The sequence below is a fragment of the Oncorhynchus keta genome, chromosome 10, assembly GCF_023373465.1.
Source record: "Oncorhynchus keta strain PuntledgeMale-10-30-2019 chromosome 10, Oket_V2, whole genome shotgun sequence".
Classification (NCBI taxonomy): domain Eukaryota; kingdom Metazoa; phylum Chordata; class Actinopteri; order Salmoniformes; family Salmonidae; genus Oncorhynchus; species Oncorhynchus keta.
In genome coordinates this window covers 29,400,117-29,421,887 of record NC_068430.1, presented here as the reverse complement: position 1 = coordinate 29,421,887, position 21,771 = coordinate 29,400,117, and the positions used below count along the sequence as shown (strand labels likewise).

At 44.3% G+C, this 21,771-nt stretch overlaps 1 protein-coding gene across 4 annotated transcripts in view; it reads left to right on the top strand.

Moving 5' to 3' along the window:
* Positions 1 to 21,771, top strand: part of arhgef10la (Rho guanine nucleotide exchange factor (GEF) 10-like a) — a 114,247-nt gene that overhangs the window by 35,046 nt on the left and 57,430 nt on the right. For all 4 annotated transcript variants that reach the window (XM_052526820.1, XM_052526818.1, XM_052526819.1 and 1 more), the window contains 4 exons: positions 2,497 to 2,669; positions 6,065 to 6,180; positions 7,434 to 7,561; positions 12,091 to 12,191. In XM_052526820.1, the coding sequence (XP_052382780.1) occupies positions 2,497 to 2,669; positions 6,065 to 6,180; positions 7,434 to 7,561; positions 12,091 to 12,191 (518 nt within the window). The remainder of the gene's footprint in view (positions 1 to 2,496; positions 2,670 to 6,064; positions 6,181 to 7,433; positions 7,562 to 12,090; positions 12,192 to 21,771) is intronic.

Genomic DNA, 21,771 nt, shown 5'->3' with positions numbered 1-21,771 from the left:
TATATTATTCAAAATTTGTACAAATGAATTGTAAATGAAAAGCTGAAGTATCTTGAGTCAATAAGTATTCAACCCTTTTGTTATTGCAAGACGAAATAAGTCACATAATAATCTGCATGGACTCACTCTGTGTGCAATAATCTGTACCCCACACATACAATTATCTGTAAGGTTCCTCAGTCGAGCAGTGAATTTCAAACACAGATTCAACCACAAAGACCAGGGAGGTTTTCCAATGCCTCACAAAGAAGGGCACCTATTGGTAGATGGGTAAAAAAAGCAGACATTGAATATCCCTTTGAGCATGGTGAAGTTATTAATTACACTTTGGGTGGTGTATCAATACACCTAGTCACTACAAAGATACAGGCGTCCTTCCTAACTCAGTCACCAGAGAGAAAGGACACCTCTCAGGGATTTCACCATGAGGCCAATGGTGACTTAAAAACAGTTACAGAGTTTAATGGCTGTGATAGGAGAAAACTGAGGATGGATCCACAACATTGTAGTTACACCACAATACTAACCTAAATGACAGAGTTAAAAGAAGAAAGCCTGTACAGAATAAAAAATATTCCAAAACATCCATCCTGTTTGCACTAAAGTAAAACTGCACAAAATGTGGCAAAGAAATTAACTTTATGTCCTGAATACCAAGTGTTGTGTTTGGGGCAACCACAACACATCAATGAGTACCACGCTTCACATTTTCAAGCATGGTGGTGGCAGCATCATGTTATGGGTATGCTTGTCATCGGCAAGGACTAAGGAGTTTTTTTTAGGATAAAAAGAAACGGAATAGAGCTTAGCACAGGCAAAATCCTAGAGGAAAACATTGTTCAGTCTGCTTTCTAACAGACACTGTGAGACAAATTCACCTTTCAGCAGGACTATAACCTCAACAAGGCCAAATATACACTGGAGTTGCTTATGAAGACGACATTGAATGTTCCTGAGTGGCCTAGTTTCAGTTTTGACCTAAAAATGTCTGTCTAGCAATGATCACCAACCAACTTGACAGAGCTTGAATCATTTTAAAAAGAATAACGTGTAAATATTGTACAATCCAGGTGTGCAAAACTCTGAGAGACTTACCCTGAAAGACTCAGAGTATGTAATCGCTGCCAAAGGTGATGCGAACATGTATTGACTCAGTTGTGAGGAAATAGGAATACTCAGGAATACTTACGATCTGTAAATGAGATATTTCTGTATTTCATTATATGGTAATGTGTGTAGATGGGTGAGAAAAAAATCTATTTAATCCATTTTGAATTCATGCTCTGTAAAACAACAAAACGTGGAATAAGTCAAAGGGAATGGATACTTTCTGAATGCACTATAAGATGAAGAAACAATACTCCAGGCTGTAGCTCCATACTACTTGTCAAACATAGTGAACTGATCTTGTGTAGTTGTTGTTGGGTTGGGATTGGTGTGGGGGGTCATTGGGTGGCTTCTGGCCATTTCTTTGGAATCTTCAGGTCTTACGCATTGTTAGAAAAAATGTGGTCCAAATCGGATGTTATGTTTCTATATTTATTAAATATTATATTATCCTAATAATTTAAAATAGCCAATTTCAGTGCAACAAATTAGCTACATTTCTCAGAGATTAAATTATATTTCCACAAAATAATGTTGCAGGATTGCTAATATTATTGGTTTCTATCTACAGAAATTATTTTCAGAACAATCTGAGATAGTGGGTGTCATGGCTTGCTGAAATGACATAGAACAAGTCTGATGTCTCTGTAGAGTAGAATAAATTCTGCTAAACAGCTCTTCAGTGAAAATACACAAACACCTTCCCGGCGCCACAGCATTAGCACCACGAGGCTCAGCCTACAAGGCTTTGCAGGGATATATTTAGGCAAACTGCATAGCAAAGAGTAATATAGCGTTCTCTAGCACTATCTGGAGTTACCAGAGTTTTATCAGCTTTTAACAAATGGCAGGCAGTTTAACTAGAGCAACAGGAGTCTTAGATTACTGACATAACATATTTCTTGGTCCCTCTCCAATTTATCCTCTATGACAGCACCATTGATCACATCTTCTCAGAGCTGAAGGTAAACAGGAAAGATTTTCCTCTATTTGCAAAGCTCCTGTCTGAGACGTTCATACCTCAAAGCTCTCTTGTTCAGCCTTCAAAGTAATTATCACCCCATGTTTTGTTCAACTTGATTCCCCTGAAGTTGACTTTGCCTGCCCTCTAGAATCTTGACAAACTGATCACAATGTTGATTGTGTGCTTGATTACAGGAATATATGAATATAAAATGAACCCTGCTCACAGCCGGGGGTCCTGCTTCTGCCGTGAACACTGCTGATCAGACAGATTCTAATTCTGCTCTCCAGCTATTTTTGTGATAATTCAAAGAGTGACACCTCGGTTCTCCTCCTGTTGGTGGTTTGGGATTAGTGCTTCTGTTAGGAGGAGAGGAACGCTGGGAAGAGCTTTGATTTAACTGGTATTATTTTTTCCACCACCAGGGGGCCCCCTGATATCAGCAGCCTGGTCCCTGTTGGGCCAAAGTACACGATGAAGTGGAGTGCCCCCCTGCTGCAGGTCCAGGTGGTGGAGGTGGGTCAGGAGGCCTCCCAGGCCAAGGATACCTTGTTCCAGCATGGCGGTGCCAAGCACCCTGGCAGTGCCTGTCCCCCAGGTTGGTAAGCCTCACGAGTCATCCTTCCATGACCTTTCTATCCCTGTTCATCATCTCCTACATGTAGTCCAGTTAATCTCATCACTTGGCCAGACTCCTAGTCTCAGCCCCATGGTCTGACTCAGCACAGCCCTCTAATCTGTTTCCTACTGTCAACTGTCCAAGTGAATTCTGGTGACACAGGGCTGTCACTCTGATTGAGGATGTGTTTGTGAAAAGAATAGCGATGATGGAAAACATTGCCGCACCCTCCACAGTCTCATTTCACTCTCTGATAGACCACAAACATATCTGGAGTGGTGTCATCAATCTGCAGAGATTATTCCCTTCCTCTCTAGCTCCAATTAGAGAAGCAGCAGCACTAGATAGGAATCGAATGGAGTCCTTTTACCCTCCCTCACAGAACTCTGTTGCGCATACAGCTTGGTGGAGAGATCCCTGATAAATGTGCAATGTAAAGGAGAAGATACAATGCCTTATCAGGATGTAATGGAACAGCCTTTTACAGTTGGAGCTCCATGACTTCAATATTAATGGCGACTTTTACAGTAGCGCCTGACCGTGTCACGCTCAGCGAAGAGAAACAGTTTAACAAGGAGGCCAAGATTAGGCTTAGATTCTCCGCAGATTAAGCCTTACAACACTGTGAGATCATTTAACGGTAAATTTAAATCTCTCTCTCTCTCTCTCTCTCTCGCTCTCTCTCTCTCTCTCTCTCTCTCTCTCTCTCTCTCTCTCTCTCTCTCTGCACTGGCCCAATGCAAGTCATTCCCTTAATCATGCCTTTCCAGGAATTTTCCTCTGTGCATCTGTTGAATTACTTTCCAGCCTGCCAGTCACACAGGCTGGCCCCTCTATTTATAGTTCCCCATCCCCTGTGATGTAATTCGGCGGGGCGTCCTGCCGAAATCCCACGCTCCCACGCCTTTGTGAGAAATTGACACATTTTTCATCTCTGGCCCTAGATCCCTCCTTTATTGATGGAGAAGGGATCTCTCAATTCTCTCTCTCTCTCTCTCTCTCTCTCTCTCTCTCTCTCTCTCTCTCTCTCTCTCTCTCTCTCTGTGTGTGTTGCAGTCTCTCTCAATCTCTCTCTCTCTCTCTCTCTCTGTCTCTGTGTGTGTTGCAGTCTCTCTCAATTCAATTCATTCTCTTCATTGGCATCTCTCTGTGTGTGTGTTGCAGTCTCTCTCAATTCAATTCATTGGGGTTCATTGGCATGGGAAACATGTGTTAACATTGCCAAAGCAAGTCTCTCTCTCTGTGTCCCGGTCTCTCTCTGTGTCCCAGTCACTATCTCTCTATATTTGGGATTTGGAAGCAGTGGCTGCTGTGAATTCCCTCAGGCTAGTTCCCAGAGCTGGATGCAGCACCAGCTGCATGGATATTCCTGCTGGCTGTTGTTACATGAGGTGGCTGCCCTTGGAAGGATGGGCAGGGGCCCCTGTGGGCTCAGCCCTGCCTTGCTGCTACGTGCCCGGCGGCCACTGTGAATAACCTTGTCTGAGTGTGAAAACCAATCCTGCCACACCAACGGGATTACGCTGGATTACAACTCAGCACATTCACCTCCGGGGCTGAGTCCCAACTCCAGGCGTGCGGGGACACAGCGGACCTGTGTGCCAGCGAATCCCAAAGCCTCACAGGTTCAGGGAAGCCATTGTGTACAGAGGCTCACGGCAGGCACACCTCTTTATATTCAGATGTCTGCTATTGATCGTGTCTCACAGATGACAGATGTCTGTGCCCGTCCGTGTCGAGATCCCATTAAATCCCCAAAGGTTACAAAGGCTCTCTTTAAGATAACAATACTTGCCTCTCTCCACTCTCGCTGGCTCTCTCTCTGTCTATTTGTGGATACAACCACACACCTAGCTCCACAAGCCACGAGACTCCCACAAAGGACCAGGCTTCAGTAACCTGCCTTTTGACGAAGCTTCATAGCTACTTGATTATGTGGTTGTGGTGACAGCACAGGACAGGACAGCTCCACAGCTACATTTTGCTGCAAATGTAATAACGTCACTCACCTGGAGCGGTGTGTAGAGATGTGGGCCAGGGCAGAAAGGAGGGAGATTGGGAGTGAGAGGCAGGACTATTGATCCCCTGAGGTTGGAGACGGAGAATGTGAAGACAGTATGCTCCCAAATTGATTGGTTAATCTCACATCCAAATGGCCACATTTCTCTATCTGCTTTTTAGTTATACATCCAGACTACATTCAGATCATTCAACAAATAACGGCAGTGATCGATCCATCAAATATTAATCTCCTTTGTTACTTCTACTAGTGATTGTAGTTCAGGAAAGTAAAGAATTGCAGTTCCATTGGGGATTGCAATAGTTGTTTGAAATTGAGCTCTTACAAGGCCCTCACCCTCCCTTTGGCAAATCAGACCATCATTTTATCCTCCTGCTTACAAGCAAAAATTCAGCAAGTACCAGTGATGTTCTCAAAACAGAAGTGATCCGATGAAGTAGAAATGGGATGCAAAGCTACAGGATTGTTTCCCTAGCATAGAATGGAATATATTCCATGGATTTATCCAATAACATTGAGGAGTTTGGAACAGGCCCTCAGATCCTCAAAAAGTTATACAGCTGCACCATTGAGAGCATCTTGACTGGCTGCATCACCGCTTGGTACGGCAACTGCAAGGCACCCAACCATAAGGCGCTACAGTGAGTGGTGAGTACGGCCCAGTACATCACTGGGGCCAAGCAGGACCTCTATACCAGGTGGTGTCAGAGGAAGGCCCTAAACATTGTCAAAGACTCCAGCCACCCATGCCATAGACTGTTCTCTCTGCTACCGCATGGCAAGCTGTACCAGTGCACCAAGTCTGGAACCAAAAGCACACACACACACACACACACACACACACACACACACACACACACACACACACACACACACACACACACACACACACACACACACACACACACACACACACACACACACACACACACACACACACACACACACACACACACACACACACACACACACACAGAGACACACACACACAGAGACCGAGCTGTCTATTATATATCCAGTTGCCTAGTCACTTTACCCCCAGATATATGTACATGGCTACCTCAATAACCTTGTACATCGACTTGGTACTGATACTTCCTGTATAAAGACATGTTATTTTGACTTGTTATTGTTATTCACTGTGGATTTATTCCTCGTGTCACTATTTCAAAAACATTTTTGGTTTAAATCTTTAACTCTGCATTGTTGGAAAAGGACCCGTAAGTATTTCACTGTTAGTCTACACCTGTTGTTTACGAAGCATGTGACAAATAACATTTGATTTGATGTTAATAATGTAACCTGTTGATGTGTGTACTGTAGTGTGACAGGCCATGTTGTGTTTTGTCCACAGGGAAGGTGATCCTGGGTCCTCCTCGGCTCTACCAGGAGCTCCAGGAGCTGCAGCACGACCTGTCTGTGGTAGAGGAGATCTCACTACTGGTGGGAACGCTACAGGGGACATACCAGGTACACCCCACCCCACTACCCTACCCCACTTCACTACTTAGAACACAGCCCAAACCCCAACCTGTGGGTCTACTATAGCAATTTTTCGCATCACTACACAGCCCAAACTGCCTCAGAGTTACTCACAAAAGTCTACGTCCAAATTACCCACTTTAAAAACATGCACTGCAATCTGACCTACAAAAGCACTGCTTTTTACATGAAATATATTTCATTTGCAGCTTGACAAATTATTAATAAAGCTGATATTTCTAAATACTGCTTGCAAATGTAAGGTTGATCAAAGGTGATTTGTTTCTACTACAACCCAACTAACTACAGGTTTAAATCCCTGAGAACGCATAATGCTTTGAACATGAACAAAGTGTTATTTTGTAAAATGCTCAGTGCTGTACAACAACAACTATGTTAATTACACATAGATAGAGAAGAAGGGCATTTGGGGTCATCTCTTTCCGGAAACCTTCACAATGAGATTCAAAATGCAATTCAAATATGAGCAAAGAAAAGCTACAAATCTTTCTCGAATCATCAATTGATACCATCATGAATTCATTCAATATCCCCATGCAAACAGTGCCACAATAGTGATCATATGTGACCCTTCAAATCTGTCACATCTCTGAGCCGATCTCCTGAAGAACGGAGTGCCTCTCTCTTGCAGTGAGCTATGCTGTCTTCAAATCAGGACACCTCAGTAGTGTGTCTGTCTGCCATCATGACTTTAAAGTCACTGTACATAACATAGTCACAGTATACTCCAGCAATCACCAAAGAGCCTCTCAGTGGAAAGGTGGCCTCTGTTTTTAATGACCACAATGTCCTTAGGTGGAGTACAATCTGCTTTTCTCCATATCACTGATTTTCACACCCCACCCAGTTATAATATAAATGTCCACCAAACAAATATAGGAAATACTTCTGCATGGTTCATTGATTATATTTAATGTGTAAATGATGTGTAAATGTTATATTTGATGGTATGAAAGTACTTTGGCCATGGGTTGATGAAAGGGTGTATAAATAGTAATAGTAGTGTATAAATAGTAATAGTAGTGTATAAATAGTTATTTTAATAGAGAGTGTATGTCATTATAGTCCATGCATGATGGTGTGACTATAAGCATGGCATACTTATATCATGGTTGTGAATGTAAGGTTGTAAATGGAAGCAGCATAGCATGCACATGGGAGTATGTACTGCTATATTTTCATGTCACAGCTGGATGTTCTTATGTGTTTGTGGATCATAGAACCTGAACACGACCGTGGCCCAGGACTGGTGTCTAGCTCTCCAGAGACTCATCCGGATCAAGGAGGATCAAATTCAGAGTGCCAACAAGTGCCGCTTACGCCTGCAGGTGCCTGGAAGACCAGACAAGTGAGTATTACCTCAATATTACTGGACCTTGTGTTAAAGTCAGCCATACTGTAGTACCATCCAATGTGTGGATTTCATCCACTATCTTCACTTGTGTGATTTTATGATTTAAAGGGGCCAAATTGAACTGCGAGGGCTTGTTTTACACTGCCGCCTTGACTCCAGAAAACAGGTTGCTGGAGAAATAGCCTCATCCATAACTCGGAAAACAGGCCGTCACACGAGCACATAAAGATAATAGCTGGTGACAAGTATTTTAATGTGCCTGAGCGCTAACGTTATGATGATGAAGGAGCCTGATGCTGCGTTCACTTACCCTCAAAGAGCACATTACCTGGCATTATGCTCAGCCAGTGTTAAAAGCCTGCCCCCACCCACCTCTGCCACAGCTGGCTGGCAAATGAGGTCTGGACTGCACACCACGATGGGACATTAACTGATCGTTACATACAGTATTCACTTCCTTGAGAACTCAAATGGAATAATTGACAGCATCAGCCATGTTATTTTCATTGATTAAATGTGTTTCTCACTTGTTCAGAATCCTTCATTTTTTTTTATTGTAGTTCACCTCAAGGACACACAGGAAGTGGTCTTTGACTGACAGCTCATTTTGTAATTTTTAGATGTACCAAATCTAAAGGTCTTAATGGGAGCTTATATAATTCTGTCTCACTGTGGTGAGTCTGAATGTGCTTATCGTATTGGGCTGAAGTGGCTACGGACTCAGCTGAGAGTAGAGGAGGTGGATCGAGAATGAAGACAGATTAAAGAGGGAGTCGTGCTGTGGCTGCTAGTGTGTGGAGGATGAGAGGAGGAGGAGGAGGAGGGGAGTATCAGGAACAGGGAGGGAAAGAGACCTTGATCCACCTCCACCACAGGAACATGGCTAGGTAGGGTGACAAAGGGGGACACCCAGCAGCAAAGACCTAAATGTCCCTATCAAACCTAAGGTGACAGCTTGAGCAGCAGAGCACTGCAGATTGGTACCCCCCTCTCTCTGTGGGGCCACAATGGGTCTGCCCGGTCAAGCTGCTTACTCTATGTTTGGTGTAGCTAGATGTCATGCAGGCAGGTTGGTCCCAGCTTCCCTTTTGAGGACTACCCCACCCATGTCATTAGCAGCATCATGGACCAGGGCGAGAGATCCCCTACCCATCTCTGTGAGCAGTATCACATAGTGTAACACTATTTGTTTGTAGCAGCCTATGGACCTCATTTTGCCACACAGATAAGCAGGTTTCTACAGCGTTGAGTGGGGGGTGCTTTGAGCAAGTGAAGTCCTATAGAGACCTGGACTCTAGTATAGAGTGTAGATTGTGAGAAGCATGAGATAAAACCCAAGGATGAAAGAGAGAGAGCTCCTTTAGGAGAGAGAGCTGGGCAGGGACTCTGATAGCAGACTAATTGAGGCCAGGCCTCTGTGGCGGGTGGCTGTCTGGTTGCTTGGCAGGCAGGGATGTGGGTTGGAGGTGGCAGGGCCAGCAGAGGGCCTTAGGGCTAGGGGTTGGTGGTGATTGGTGGTGGTGTGTGTGCACACATGCACACACGTTGATATTCTACACAGTCTAGTTGTGTCTCTGTGAGAGTGGTGGAGTTAGAGTGGGTCCACCGCAGGGCTGCCCTGTACCAAGTTAGTCCTCTCCTGTCAGCCTGGGAGCGTTTCCATCGCCAGGAAGGCAGCACATCACAGCGTCCCCTCCATCCCTTCTCACAGAGCAGGGACAGGCTGAGCTGAGGACATGGGGGGAATCTACTGCTGCCGCAAAGGCACCGCGGTATGTGTCAGCACATCGTTAGCACTCGCTTTATCTATGGCTGCTTTAGTATGGCTGTAGGCACACACACACACAGGCCAAATGTATAAAGAACAGCAATCATGGGTCAATGCCAAGGCTGTGCCAGATGACTCGTGGTTTATTTTCTCTAGTGTTCTCTGTTCTTTGACTTGCTGCATGCCACCTGCATGTCTTTTACTCCTCTCTCAATGAGCAGCTAAGTTGTGACTTTCCCAGTCCAGCCAGGTCCTGGTCTAGGCACACTGTATCTCCCACAGGGGCCTCTGACTGACCTCTATCAATGTCTGGACAATAGGTGTGTGCCGCCTCTCGCTCAGCACTCACTCCAACATCTGTCCCGTCCTTGTGCGTTAGTGTCCCATGTGTGCCACAGCAGTGACCCACAGTCATGTATCAGCCCGGGTTTAGGCTGCAGGGCTGGGATCTTACTCCACACCGCTCGGCTCTGTTCCGCCAGCGTGCCCATGCCTACTTCCCCCATGCCTACTTCCCCCATTTCTACTTCCCCATTCTGCCCATGTACCAGCACACCAGCAGACTTGTCAATCAGCCGGTCCGAGGAGGTCCGCTCTGTTTAGCATGTTTGGAGCTGTGAGAGCATAGAGTATTACCCTTCCTGGCAATCCGATGAAGGGAGCAGTTTCATTCTCATCGTTCTCCCTCTTTCCCCTCTCGTCTCGTCTCTCTCGTTCTTCAACAAATTGCTTCTGCTGTATTTAAGCAGTGAAGGGTATGAATTACATCTCGGTGTGAAAGCTCCACTTTTGTCAAAGAAGTTGGAGATCTTACTTACATCTTCCTGTCCTTGTCTACTCTCTCGCTCACACTCTCTCACTCTGTCTGAGTGAAAATGAATTGGGTGCGGGCCGGGCAGCAGGCAGGTATGACAGAAGCAGATTCTCAGGCTGCACACCGTTCTCCACTCAATTACCCTCTAATGATGTCTGAACGGCTGAATGTGAAATGCCTTCCCTTTGTGAGTGTGTGTGTGTGGGTGGGGTGTGTGCGTGCGTGTCAGGAATGTCTCTTTAACAAGCAGGGCATTGGGTACAGTGACAAATGCACCTTCACTGGCTAAGTGAAGAGAGAGGGAGAGAGATACAGAGAGGAATGTATGAGAGCTTCACCTTTAAGATGGGGCCAACTTTCAGGGAAAACAGCTATCTTGGAGGCCTGCTGCTGAATCGAGTCACTGGAGATGTGTACTGCTGTTGTATCTTTTAGCCTGGCACTCAACCTAAAGCAAGTAGTATCCGTGTCCCTGTTTATTCATGTAGAACAGAAGAAAAACAAACAGGTATTTTGCATATACAGATGTAGGATCTTAAGGTTACCTATATTGTCACAGCAAAATAATCCTGCAACAACAGGATTTGAACGTTTAGTCCATAATGTTGCTTGATCTGTGGTTAGGCTATACATGGAAAGTGCAGTACTGTTACTATAACCTTGTGTTAGAGTGGATTTTCAGTGAATTGATGTAAATCACTAACTCCTAACTCATCTGCAGTGCAGGAAAATTCTCAGCATCAAAAGAGTAATCAAATTAAGATCCTACCTCTGTACAGACTGCAAGGACGAGAGTGTGAGCCGGGGGACTTGGTGGATGTAAAAGTGTGTGGCATTGTGAGAGGTAACCTGGTGGCTGGTTCACAGCTGCTGATCTCAGGGTACTGAGCCCCTACCGGATGCCTTTGACCTTTAATAGTTCTACACTGAGCTCCCCCCATTCAAGGATCACGTTATTCCCACATGCAGGACCAGAACGGTCGGCTTTTACACAGAGTGTAAAAGGCATGTCCAGGGGCAAGGAGCAGAGGGTCTCTTTCTTTGTGTGTTAGCAGCTCATGCTCCCCTCTCATCCCCTCTCTCATCTGATCTGGGCATCTCAGTGCGGCAGTGACTGCACGACAACCTTCAGGGTCAAACGGAGCGCTGCATCATCTGACCTTCACATCACTTCCACTATCCTGATTAAAACGGGGAGAAATGTGCTGTTTGTCACAGCTCCGTGGTTATAAGACTGACGCTTTCTTCTCCCTTTCCCTCTCCTCTCTCTCCTCCTCCTGCTCCCAGAAGGGCCTCCAAAGGGGAGGAGTAGGCAGTCTTATAGTACACTAGAATAAAACGACAGTATGTTTTTAGTTTTCCAGTGGGGGGTTTGTTTACAACATGTGTAAAATACAGCACAAACCGCTTCAAGAAATCACATAAAAATATGTTTACACAATCAGGAGCCCAGAATCATATAATCCAACCATATCACAATCTCATGAGATATCCGAAGAAACCCAACATATATCCATAGAACAGACCAGTCTGCAGCACTGTCCTGGGTTTGGAAGCTGATGACTTCAGTCCCAGAGCCATTTCTTATATGACCCTGCATAGACCAAAAGAGTACTTGACTTTATTGGAATTCGGTTTGAAAGTCGGAAATGGCACCCGGAACTTGTTCTTTAGTCTGTGTGGTCTGTCATTGTAAAAGAACTGGCCTTTGCAGGACATTTGTCTGTGGTATTTGTCTTTGTGCATTGATTGGCTCTATGGAGTACTATGCCACTATTCCTACAGCTTTAGGCTATTTTCCAGTGTAATGCATGACCCATAAAACACAAATGGGCTTTTAACTGCTGCTTTGCTGTGGCCAGTAGAACAATGATTTTGATGAGGTCCCCACAGAGCATGAGTCAGATGTTTTACGTTGTGTGTGTGGGTATTCCCCTCTAGGTCGGGACGTCCCGTCAGCTTCATGGTGGTTTTCAACACCCCCAGTCCCCTCAGCAAGATCTCCTGGGTCAACCGGCTGCACCTGGCCAAGGTCGCACAGCGTGAGTACTACATAACATTACCCTTCCTTACCCTTACTGAAATCAATGGGGTGTGGATACAAAACACCAGTTTCGTACTTAATACATATTTACAGCTGCAAATTACACATGGTGAATTGATTTCTGTGGTGTTGTTTAGGCTTTATAGAGTAGTGGTTAAAACATTTAATTTATAAATACTTGCAAAATAGCAGTAATATATCAGACACAGTGGTTAAGGCACATCCAGCTAAGGCCCTGTGTGGTTTGTTTTATGGTCATTGGCTCAGTGAAAGTCTGGTGATATGTGTTATTGAATCAGATTAACCAAAGACCTCCCTCGGGGATAATGTGTGAGTTCTGTATAATGTGTGCTTGGCCTCAGAGGCTGGGCCATATTGAGCTGAGCATGAAAGCACACTCACAGTCTGAGGGGACTGCACCAGCACTGGTCCCTTTCCAGCAGGGAGCAGCACTGTGCTTTCCTACTGCCTACCACTCCAGTCTCCCCCTCCCCACTACCGAAAGCCTGGCTGTATAGCCTGGCTCCACCCATTGATTCTGGAGACCATCCATTGGGAGGTTCATCAAAGCATGTTCTGATCAACTGGCCCGTGCAGAGCCAGGCAGGGCTACTGCACATGATATTAATCTGATTATTTGGCCATGGTGACACTAGCATCCCCGCAAAACCATGAGTGGGTTATGTGTGTGCGTGTATGTTTGGATGAGGGTATGCGTGTGTCAGGAGGGAGTGCCTGGGGTGATGATCATTCCTATTTCCCCATCACCCCAGGCACTCCCTCCTGACACACGCATACACTCATCCAAACATACACGCACACACATAACCCACTCATGGTTTTGCGTCTATGGTGTTGCTCTCTAAGCGCTCTGATATTGTGTTGCTTGGGCACTGCTCTGTGTTAGGCTGCTTAACTCCCAGAGGCCGTTGGTTACACAGTAAGCTCCCGCACAGATCTGTAAAGGTTTCAAAGGAAGTTACTGGAACCAGATTAAATACCACAACATGAAATGCATTTTACAGATGAGCAGCCAGAGATGCAATTGAACACCATCCTGTTGTGCAGCCCCAAGGGACAACTCACACAGTGACCGATGGGGCCGGGATTATGTGTACTGTCATGTGTTATAGGCTAAAGTCCTGTCTGTTTGGCTATCCCCGGTGTTTGTTTCTCCATCAGACATCTGAATATCTCTATCTGTCCTTAGAAATACCAGTGAAAAGACCAATAAAGTGGATCTCTGCATGGTGCTGCAGCTCTCACAGGGTGCGAGGTTGTGTGCTGGAGTACATCTGTAGGCTCTCCAGCAGAGCCTGTGATGTTGTCTGACTGTGTCAGAAAGGAATAAAAAAAAAATCACCATTCACCGCTGCCCACACTTACATCAACAACACAGCAGGAGTACTGATTAGGACATGGGATCTATAGAAAGTGTAGCATATAGATAGCTTATAGCAATCATAGCTACCTCCCTACCCATATGATAATTGTTTGGTGGTTGCTTATATTTGTCCAGTTTCACACAAGCGTGTATTATACAAATGGTAAATGGAAATATGTTTTTTTTGCATATACCAACTCCCCCGGAGACACCCTCGGAGAGTGTGCTCACAGCCAGGGTCAGCCATAGTCAGCAGTGAGCCTGGATCAATTAGGGTTAAGTGCTTTGCTCAAGGGCACATTGACAGATCTTTTCACTTTGTCAGCTCGGCGATTCGAACTAACAACCTTTCTGCTACTGGCCCAATGCTCTAACCACTAGGCTACCTGCCGCTCATTGGACGAAATGCAAAGCCAAATTACTTTCAAAACACATTTTAGTACCATTCTGAAAGCTTTAGTCTGCGTAGTATATTCTCAATCCCATTACCGTAGAAACAAAATGGTTTTCTAAGATGAGCTAGGACAACAACAGTGTGGAGATGTGGTTTGTTTTGTATTTGTTTGGTATTTTGGTTTGCGTTGTTCCCTCCGCTTCCCCAGCTTTTGCCAAGTGTTTGTATCATCCTTTTGGCTTTTCAGAGCTTTTCAACCTCTGCCATATTGTGGATTCAGAGCTATCTATCTTGTAGAAAACAGAGGGTTGTCTTTAATGGAAGTTTCTCTAATGTTAAACATGTAAAGTGTGTTGTACTGCAGGGCAGCTCTCTTGGCCCTCTATTCTTTTCTATTTTTACCAATGACCTGCCACTGGCATGAAACAAAGCCTGTGTGTCCATGTATGCTGATGATTCAACAATATACGCATCATCAACCACTGAAATCACTGCTCTCTAAACAAACCTAGTGGAGAAGGTGGAAAGTTTCAAGTTCCTCAGCGTACACATCACGGACAAACTGAAATGGTCCACCCACGCAGGCAGCGTGGTGAAGAAGGCGCAACAGCGCCTCTTTAACCACATGAGGCTGAAGAAATTTGGCTTGTCACCAAAAGCCCTCACAAACTTTTACAGATGCACAATCAACAGCATCCTGTCGGGCTATATCACCGCCTGGTACGGCAACTGCTCCGCCCACAACCGTAAGGCTCTCCAGAGGGTAGTGAGGTCTGCACAACGCATCACCGGGGGCAAACTATCCTGCCTTCCAGGACACCTACACCACCCGATGTTACAGGAAGTCCAAAAATATCATCAAGGAAAGCAACCACCCGAGCCACGGCCTGTTCACCCCGCTATCATCCAGAAGGTGAGGTCAGTACAGGTGCATCAAAGCTGGGACCGAGAGACTGAAAAACAGCTTCTATCTCAAGGCCATCAGACTGTTAAACAGCCATCACTAACATTGAGTGGCTGCTGCCAACATACTGACTCAAATCTCTAGCCACTTTAATAATAAAAAATTGAATGTAATAAATGTATCACTAGTTACTTTAAACAATGCCACTTTATATAATGTTTACATACCCTACATATCATATGTATATACTGTATTCTATACCATCTACTACATCTTGCCTATGCCGTTCGGCCATCGCTCATCCATATATTTATATGTACATATTCTATTCATTCCTTTATACTTGTGTGTAAAAGGTAGTTGTGAAATTGTTAGATTACTTGTTAGATATTACTGCATGGTCGGAACTAGAAGCACAAGCATTTTGCTACACTTGCATTAACATCTGCCAATACGATTTGATTTGAAGAGTTGCAGTCAGTTTTAGAATGGGTGGCCAGTAATAAACTGGTCTTGAACATCTCTAAAACTAAGAGCATTGTATTTGGTAATCTGGAAATGAATGGTGTGGCTGTTGAGCAAGTTTGAAGAGACTACATTATTTGGTGTTACCCTAGATTGTAAAATGTCATGGTCGAAACTTAAACTTAAACAATTATTTAATTGTGTGTAAAGATGGTGAGAAGTCTGTCTGTGATAAAGAGAGACGCTCTTTTGACACCACAGTCCACAAAGCAAGTCCTGATTTGTTTTAAGCTGCAACTGGCCCAGAACAGTGTGCCACATTTTGCTCTTCATTGTAATCATAAGGATAATATCAATACTATGCATGCCGGTCTCTATTGGCTAAGAGTTGAGGAAAGACTGACTGCGTCGCTTCTTGTTTTTATAAGAAACATTCATGTGTTGGAAATTCCAAATTGTTTGCATAGTCGTCACACACACTTACCTCACCAGACATGCCACCAGGGGTCTTTTCACAGTTCCCAGGTCCACAACAAATTCAAGGAAACATACAGTATTATACAGAGCCATGATTGCATGAGACTCCCTTCCATCTTATGTAGCACAAGGGAACAGCAAATCTGGTTTCAAAAACGAAATAAAGCAACACCTCACGGCACAACGCCTCTCCCCCATGTGACTTGATTTTTGTGTGTATGTACTGACATGGATGTGTAATTGATAGATGCGCGCACACTACATATTCATGTTTTTAAATGTAGGTAAATTGTAAAGTCTTTTGTCTGTAATGTCCCTTTCATCTGTAATGTCTTTTTTATTTTTGGCCCCAGTAAGACTTGCTATCGCCATTGGAGTCAGCAAATGGGGATCCTAATAAAATCAAAAAGTCATCCACAACAATGGCAACCCTCCCCAATGCCAAGCTCACGATGCTTCACAAAATGTTTTTATGGTGATGAGCAAATAACAATCTGGGCTGACACTAATAAGTGGTTGTTGTGGTCTAAGTGTAAAGATCCCTGAAGCACAGATAGCTATAAAGTGAGAGGGACATGCATTTTCAACAGCCTATTTAAAGTTCAATCTTTGGAATGTTTTTAATACAAAACATCACGACCTGCCCTAAGACTTTCTCTCCATCACTTTACCTGCTTGCATGCACTCCATATCCATTTATTTCTCTGGCTTCCTAATGTCACAGGTAATGCTCACTATGCATTATTGCGGTAGTTACATAGATTACAACTATAGGTTTAGAGACTTATCAACACCGAGAAAATGTGTCTATGCAGGTTTCCATGCCATTTTTCCATATTTAGGGGAAAATCCATTGAGGCGTTGTTTGTTGAATCTCTGGTGTGAAAGAGAATGAATCGACACCAACCTGGCCAGAATGTCAATTACATGTTAATTGCATTAAACACACACTTTGCCTTCCCCATTTAACCAAATATAATTACAATAAGGGAGTTGTTGATGCGATTTTACGCATGGCCTGCAGTCACTAGGCTCTCCTGTCATTTCATGGTAATGCAGGCCTGATGCACGCCCTGGGGAGTCCTCCAGTTCAATCAGCAGTTGCACTCCACTCAGCTGTATCCTGTATGGACAGAGGAGTGCCATGCTCTAAAATGTCTCCAAATGGCTGATGCCCCAAATAGCAAACGCTTTTATGCACGATTTAGTGAGCGATTAGACATCACAAAGCTCATTTTGGAGCCAAACTCTGTACCAGCGTTTATGACTGTTACCGCCATTTATTTAACACACTCCCTCAGGTATGTTTTCATGTACACTCCTTACTGTACCGCACAGAATACACGTCGTTCCAAATGCTATCCCCAAAGTGTACTTTCAAAACACACATCTCATCTCAGTTCTTACACTTAAGCTACAGTACAGGAATATAATTGTATGCCCGAGGTACAATTTGAAGCACATTTATAGCATGAGTTGTCTTTTAGTGTAGCTTTTTGTCTTGGGCATTGACATTATATATACAGTACGAAAATCTGCCAGATATGAAAAGTTTGCTGACGTAGAGATGTATGGGACCAGCACCGAGGCATAACATCACAGATAGAATATAGAACAGATGCCTCCAGTAAACAACATTTGTCACTTTTAGACCACATATGGTGCAGTTATGAGGCCTGGAAATTGAATGGGAGAATTGCCCCACATCGGCGCTGCAGCGCACTCAGAGCTCTGGGCGCCATTAATAATATGAATTGGGGAAAGCAACGTGTTCCACAGCATCTCCCATGCCGCTTCAAGTTAGCCTACTCTTTCTGAGGGGGTCCTATAATAACATAGCCAAGAGCATAGCTTAATGAATGGGTTGATTCTTTGTAGAGCAATTAATTGCTATTTCAATGTACGGACCTCCAGCCTTTCCAGGCAGGGTTAGGACTGCTGATTTGATGAGGCGCTGAGACAGAGAGACGGAGGAATGGATGGAGGCATGAAGAGAGATATTGAAAGGAGGGAAGGGGGAGGGGGGAGTGTGGAAAGGATGATTGAGACAAGCAATCAGTCCCACCACAGGGAGCAGAGGGCAGGCAGGGGGCTGTTGCCTGCGGTTACCCTGCTATCTCTAAGTGTGTCAGACTCTCCTCCCCAGCAGCCGATCAATAGACAACGCCTGAGAAGTGGAGTGTGGCTTGACCGTCCCGGCACACACTCTGACACGCCCTCTTAATCCACTGCTAGCCAGCACTATGGTGAAGCACCAGGGAGCAGAATACAGGAGACAGGCCATGTGCTTTCTGTACGATGCTGTAGGTTCAAGTACAAATAATTATCCTTACATGCTGCAGTTTCAAGTACTGTAGCAATTACCACAATGGCATTGGTGAATCTCCTTCAATTTCAAAGCAGGAGGATTCATGTTATGTATTCTGGTTGTTATGCACTGGCATACCAAACAGCCCTGCAGCCAGTGCAAGGCAGGGGGGCCCACGAACTCTGGGGACCCATGTGCCTGTCATCTATGTCTATTGTCTTTAATTTAATACATAGTTTTGACATTAACCATCCAAAAAGTCATCCGTATTAACCTTTATAATTTCCATATGTATGGACAGTTGAAGTCGGAAGTTTACATACACCTTAGCCAATACATTTAAACTTTCACAATTCCTGTCATTTAATCCTAGTAAAAATGCCCTGTCTTAGGTCAGTTAGGATGCCCACTTTATTTGAAGAATGTTAAATGTCAGAATAAAGTAGAGAGAATTATTTAATTTGAGCTTTTATTTCATTCATCACATTCCCAGTGGGTCAGAAGTTTACATCCACTCAATTAGTATTTGGTAGCATTGCCTTTACATTGTTTAACTTAGGTCAAATGTTTTGGGTAGCCTTCCACACGCTTCCAACAATACGTTGGGTGAATTTTGGCCCATTCCTCCAGACAGAGCTGGTATAACTGAGTCAGGTTTGCAGGCCTCCTTGCTCACACACACTTTTTGTCCTTAAGGCATTTTGCCACAACTCTGGAAGTATGCTTAGGGTCATTGTCCATTTGGAAGACCCGTTTGTGACCAAGCTTTAACTTCCTGACTGATGTCTTGAGATGTTGTTTCAATATATTCACATAATTTTCCTACCTCATGATGCCATCTATTTTGTGAAGTGCACCAGTCCCTCCTGCAGCAAAGAATCCCACCCACGTGCTTCACGGTTGGGATGGTGTTCTTTGGCTTGCAAGCCTCCCCTTTTTTCCTCCAAACATAATGATGGTCATTATGGCCAAACAGTTCTATTTTTGTTTCATCAGACTAGAGGACATTTCTCCAAAAAGTACAATCTTTGTCCCCATGTGCAGTTGCAAACCATAGTCTGGCTTTTTTATGGCGGTTTTGGAGCAGTGGCTTCTTCCTTGCTGAGCGGCCTTTCAGGTTATGTCGATATAGGACTCGTTTTACTGTGGATATAGATACTGTTGTGCCTGTTTCCTCCAGCATCTTCACAAGATCCTTTGCTGTTGTTCTGGGATTGATTTGCACTTTTCCCACCAAAGTACGTTCATCTCTAGGAGACAGAACGTGTCTCCTTACTGAGCGGTTTGACGGCTGCGTGGTCCCATGGTGTGTATACTTGCTTACTGTTGTTTGTACAGATAAACGTGGTACCTTCAGGCATTTGGAAATTGCTCCCAAGGATGAACCAGAGTTGTGGAGGTCTACAATTTTTTATCTGAGGTCTTGGCTGATTTGTTAGGATTTTCCCATGATGTCAAGCAAAGAGGCACTGAGTTTGAAGGTAGGCCTTGAAATACATCCACAGGTACACCTCCAATTGACTCAAATGGTGTCAATTAAAAATCAGAACCTTCTAAAGCCATGACATCGTTTTCTGGAATTTCCCGAGCTGTTTAAAGGCACAGTCAACTTAGTGTATGTAAACTTCTGACCCCCTGGAATTGTGATACAGTGAATCATAAGTGAAATAATCTGTCTGTAAACAATTGTTGGAAAAATGACTTGTGTCCTGCACAAAGTAGATGTCCTAAACGACTTGCCAAAACTATAGTTTGTTAACAAGAAATTTGTGGAGTGGTTGAAAAACGAATTTCAATGACTCCAACCTAAGTGTATGTAAACTTCCGACTGTACTAGTGCTTCAGTTTCTTGGGCTTCAGGAATGTGACTGAAAATGTGCCTCAGGCCTTGAAAAATATAGTTTTTACTGATTGAACATATTTTTAGTGTATGTGGACACCTGCTCGTCAAACATCTCATTCAAAAATCAATGGCATTAATATGGAGTTGGTCTTTGCTGCTATAACAGTCTCCACAGTGGGACATTTTCCACGAGCTTTTGGAACATTGCTGCGGGGACTTGCTGTCAGTCAGCCACAAGAGCATTACTGAGGTCGGCACTGATCAATCAATGAAATTTATTTATAAAGCCTTTTGTTCCATGATCTGATATCACAAAGTGCTGATGTTGGGGGATTAGACCTGGCTTGCAATCGGGGTTCCAATTCATTCCAAAGCTGTTCGATGGGGGTGAGGTCAGGGCTCTGTGCAGGCCAGTCAAGTTCTTCCACACCAATCTCAACAAACCATTTCTGTATGGACCTTGCTTTGTGCATGGGGGCATTGTCATGCTGGAACAGGAAAGGGCCTTCCCCAAACTGCTGCCACAAATGGGCCTAGCCCGAACCATAAAAAACAGCCCCAGACCATTATTCCTCCTCCAAACTTTACAGTTGGCACTATGCATTGGGGCAGGCAGCTTTCTCCTGCCATCCGCAAAACCCAGATTCGTCCGTCGGACTGCCAGATGGTGATCCATGATTCATCACTCCAGTTTCCAATGCTCCAGAGTCCAATGGCGGCGATCTTTACACCACTCCAGCCGATGTTTGGCATTACACATGGTGATCTTAGGCTTCTGGGAGGCTGCTTCGCCATGGAAATTAATTTCATGAAGCTCCCGAACAAACAGTTCTTGAGCTGACGTATCTTCCAGAGGCAGTTTGTAACTCGTAGTGAGTATTACAACCGAGGACAGACGATGTTTACGCGCTACATGCTTCAGCACTCAGCGGTCCCCATTCTGTGAGATTGTGTGGCCTACTGTACCACTTTGTGGCTGAGCCGTTGTTGCTCCAGATGTTTCCACTTCACAATAACATCACTTAGAGATGAGCTCTAGCAGGTCAGAAATTTGATGAACTGACTTTTTGGAAAGGTGGCATCCTATGATGGTGCCATGTTGAAAGTGACTGAGCTCTTCGGTAAGGCAAATGTTTGTCTATGGAGATTGCATGGCTGTGTGCTCGATTTTATACACCTGTCAGCAACAAGAGTGTGGCTGAAATAGCCAAATCCACTAATTTGAAGGGGTGTCCACATACTTTTGCATATATAGTGTATAAGGGGATATCGGTGAACAAATGTTGCGGTCAAGGATATGACGGTGCCAGTTCAACGAGAGGAGCTTACTCAGGCTTTCAAAAGTGCATATCAGACCTGGAGCATAATGCTTCTTAGCTAGTTTATGGGTTTTAGTTTAGCAAACGATCTCTGCAGAAACGACAGTTACAGGATGGTAAAAACAGCTTGATTGCTGTAGCAACTTCAGGGATACTGCAGTGATTGGTGCTTCAAATACAGCTGTTCTGCAACATCTTTAATTGAGCCTCTCATTTTTCTTAATTGCCGGCCTCAACACGTTACGGAAAGAGATGAACTGTATAGGAAGATCTGGGGACAGGTCGTCTGGATACTGGACAGCCAATCAATTGGCAGATGTCACGTCCTGACCTTAGTTATGTCTGTGTTTACCATACAGAACTGTTTAGTGTCGTTCACTCTCTTTGTTGTTTTTGGTCATTTAGTGTTCTGTTTATTTTATTAAACATCATGAACACTTACAACGCTGCACCTTGGTCCTCTTCACCTTCCACCTAAGAATAT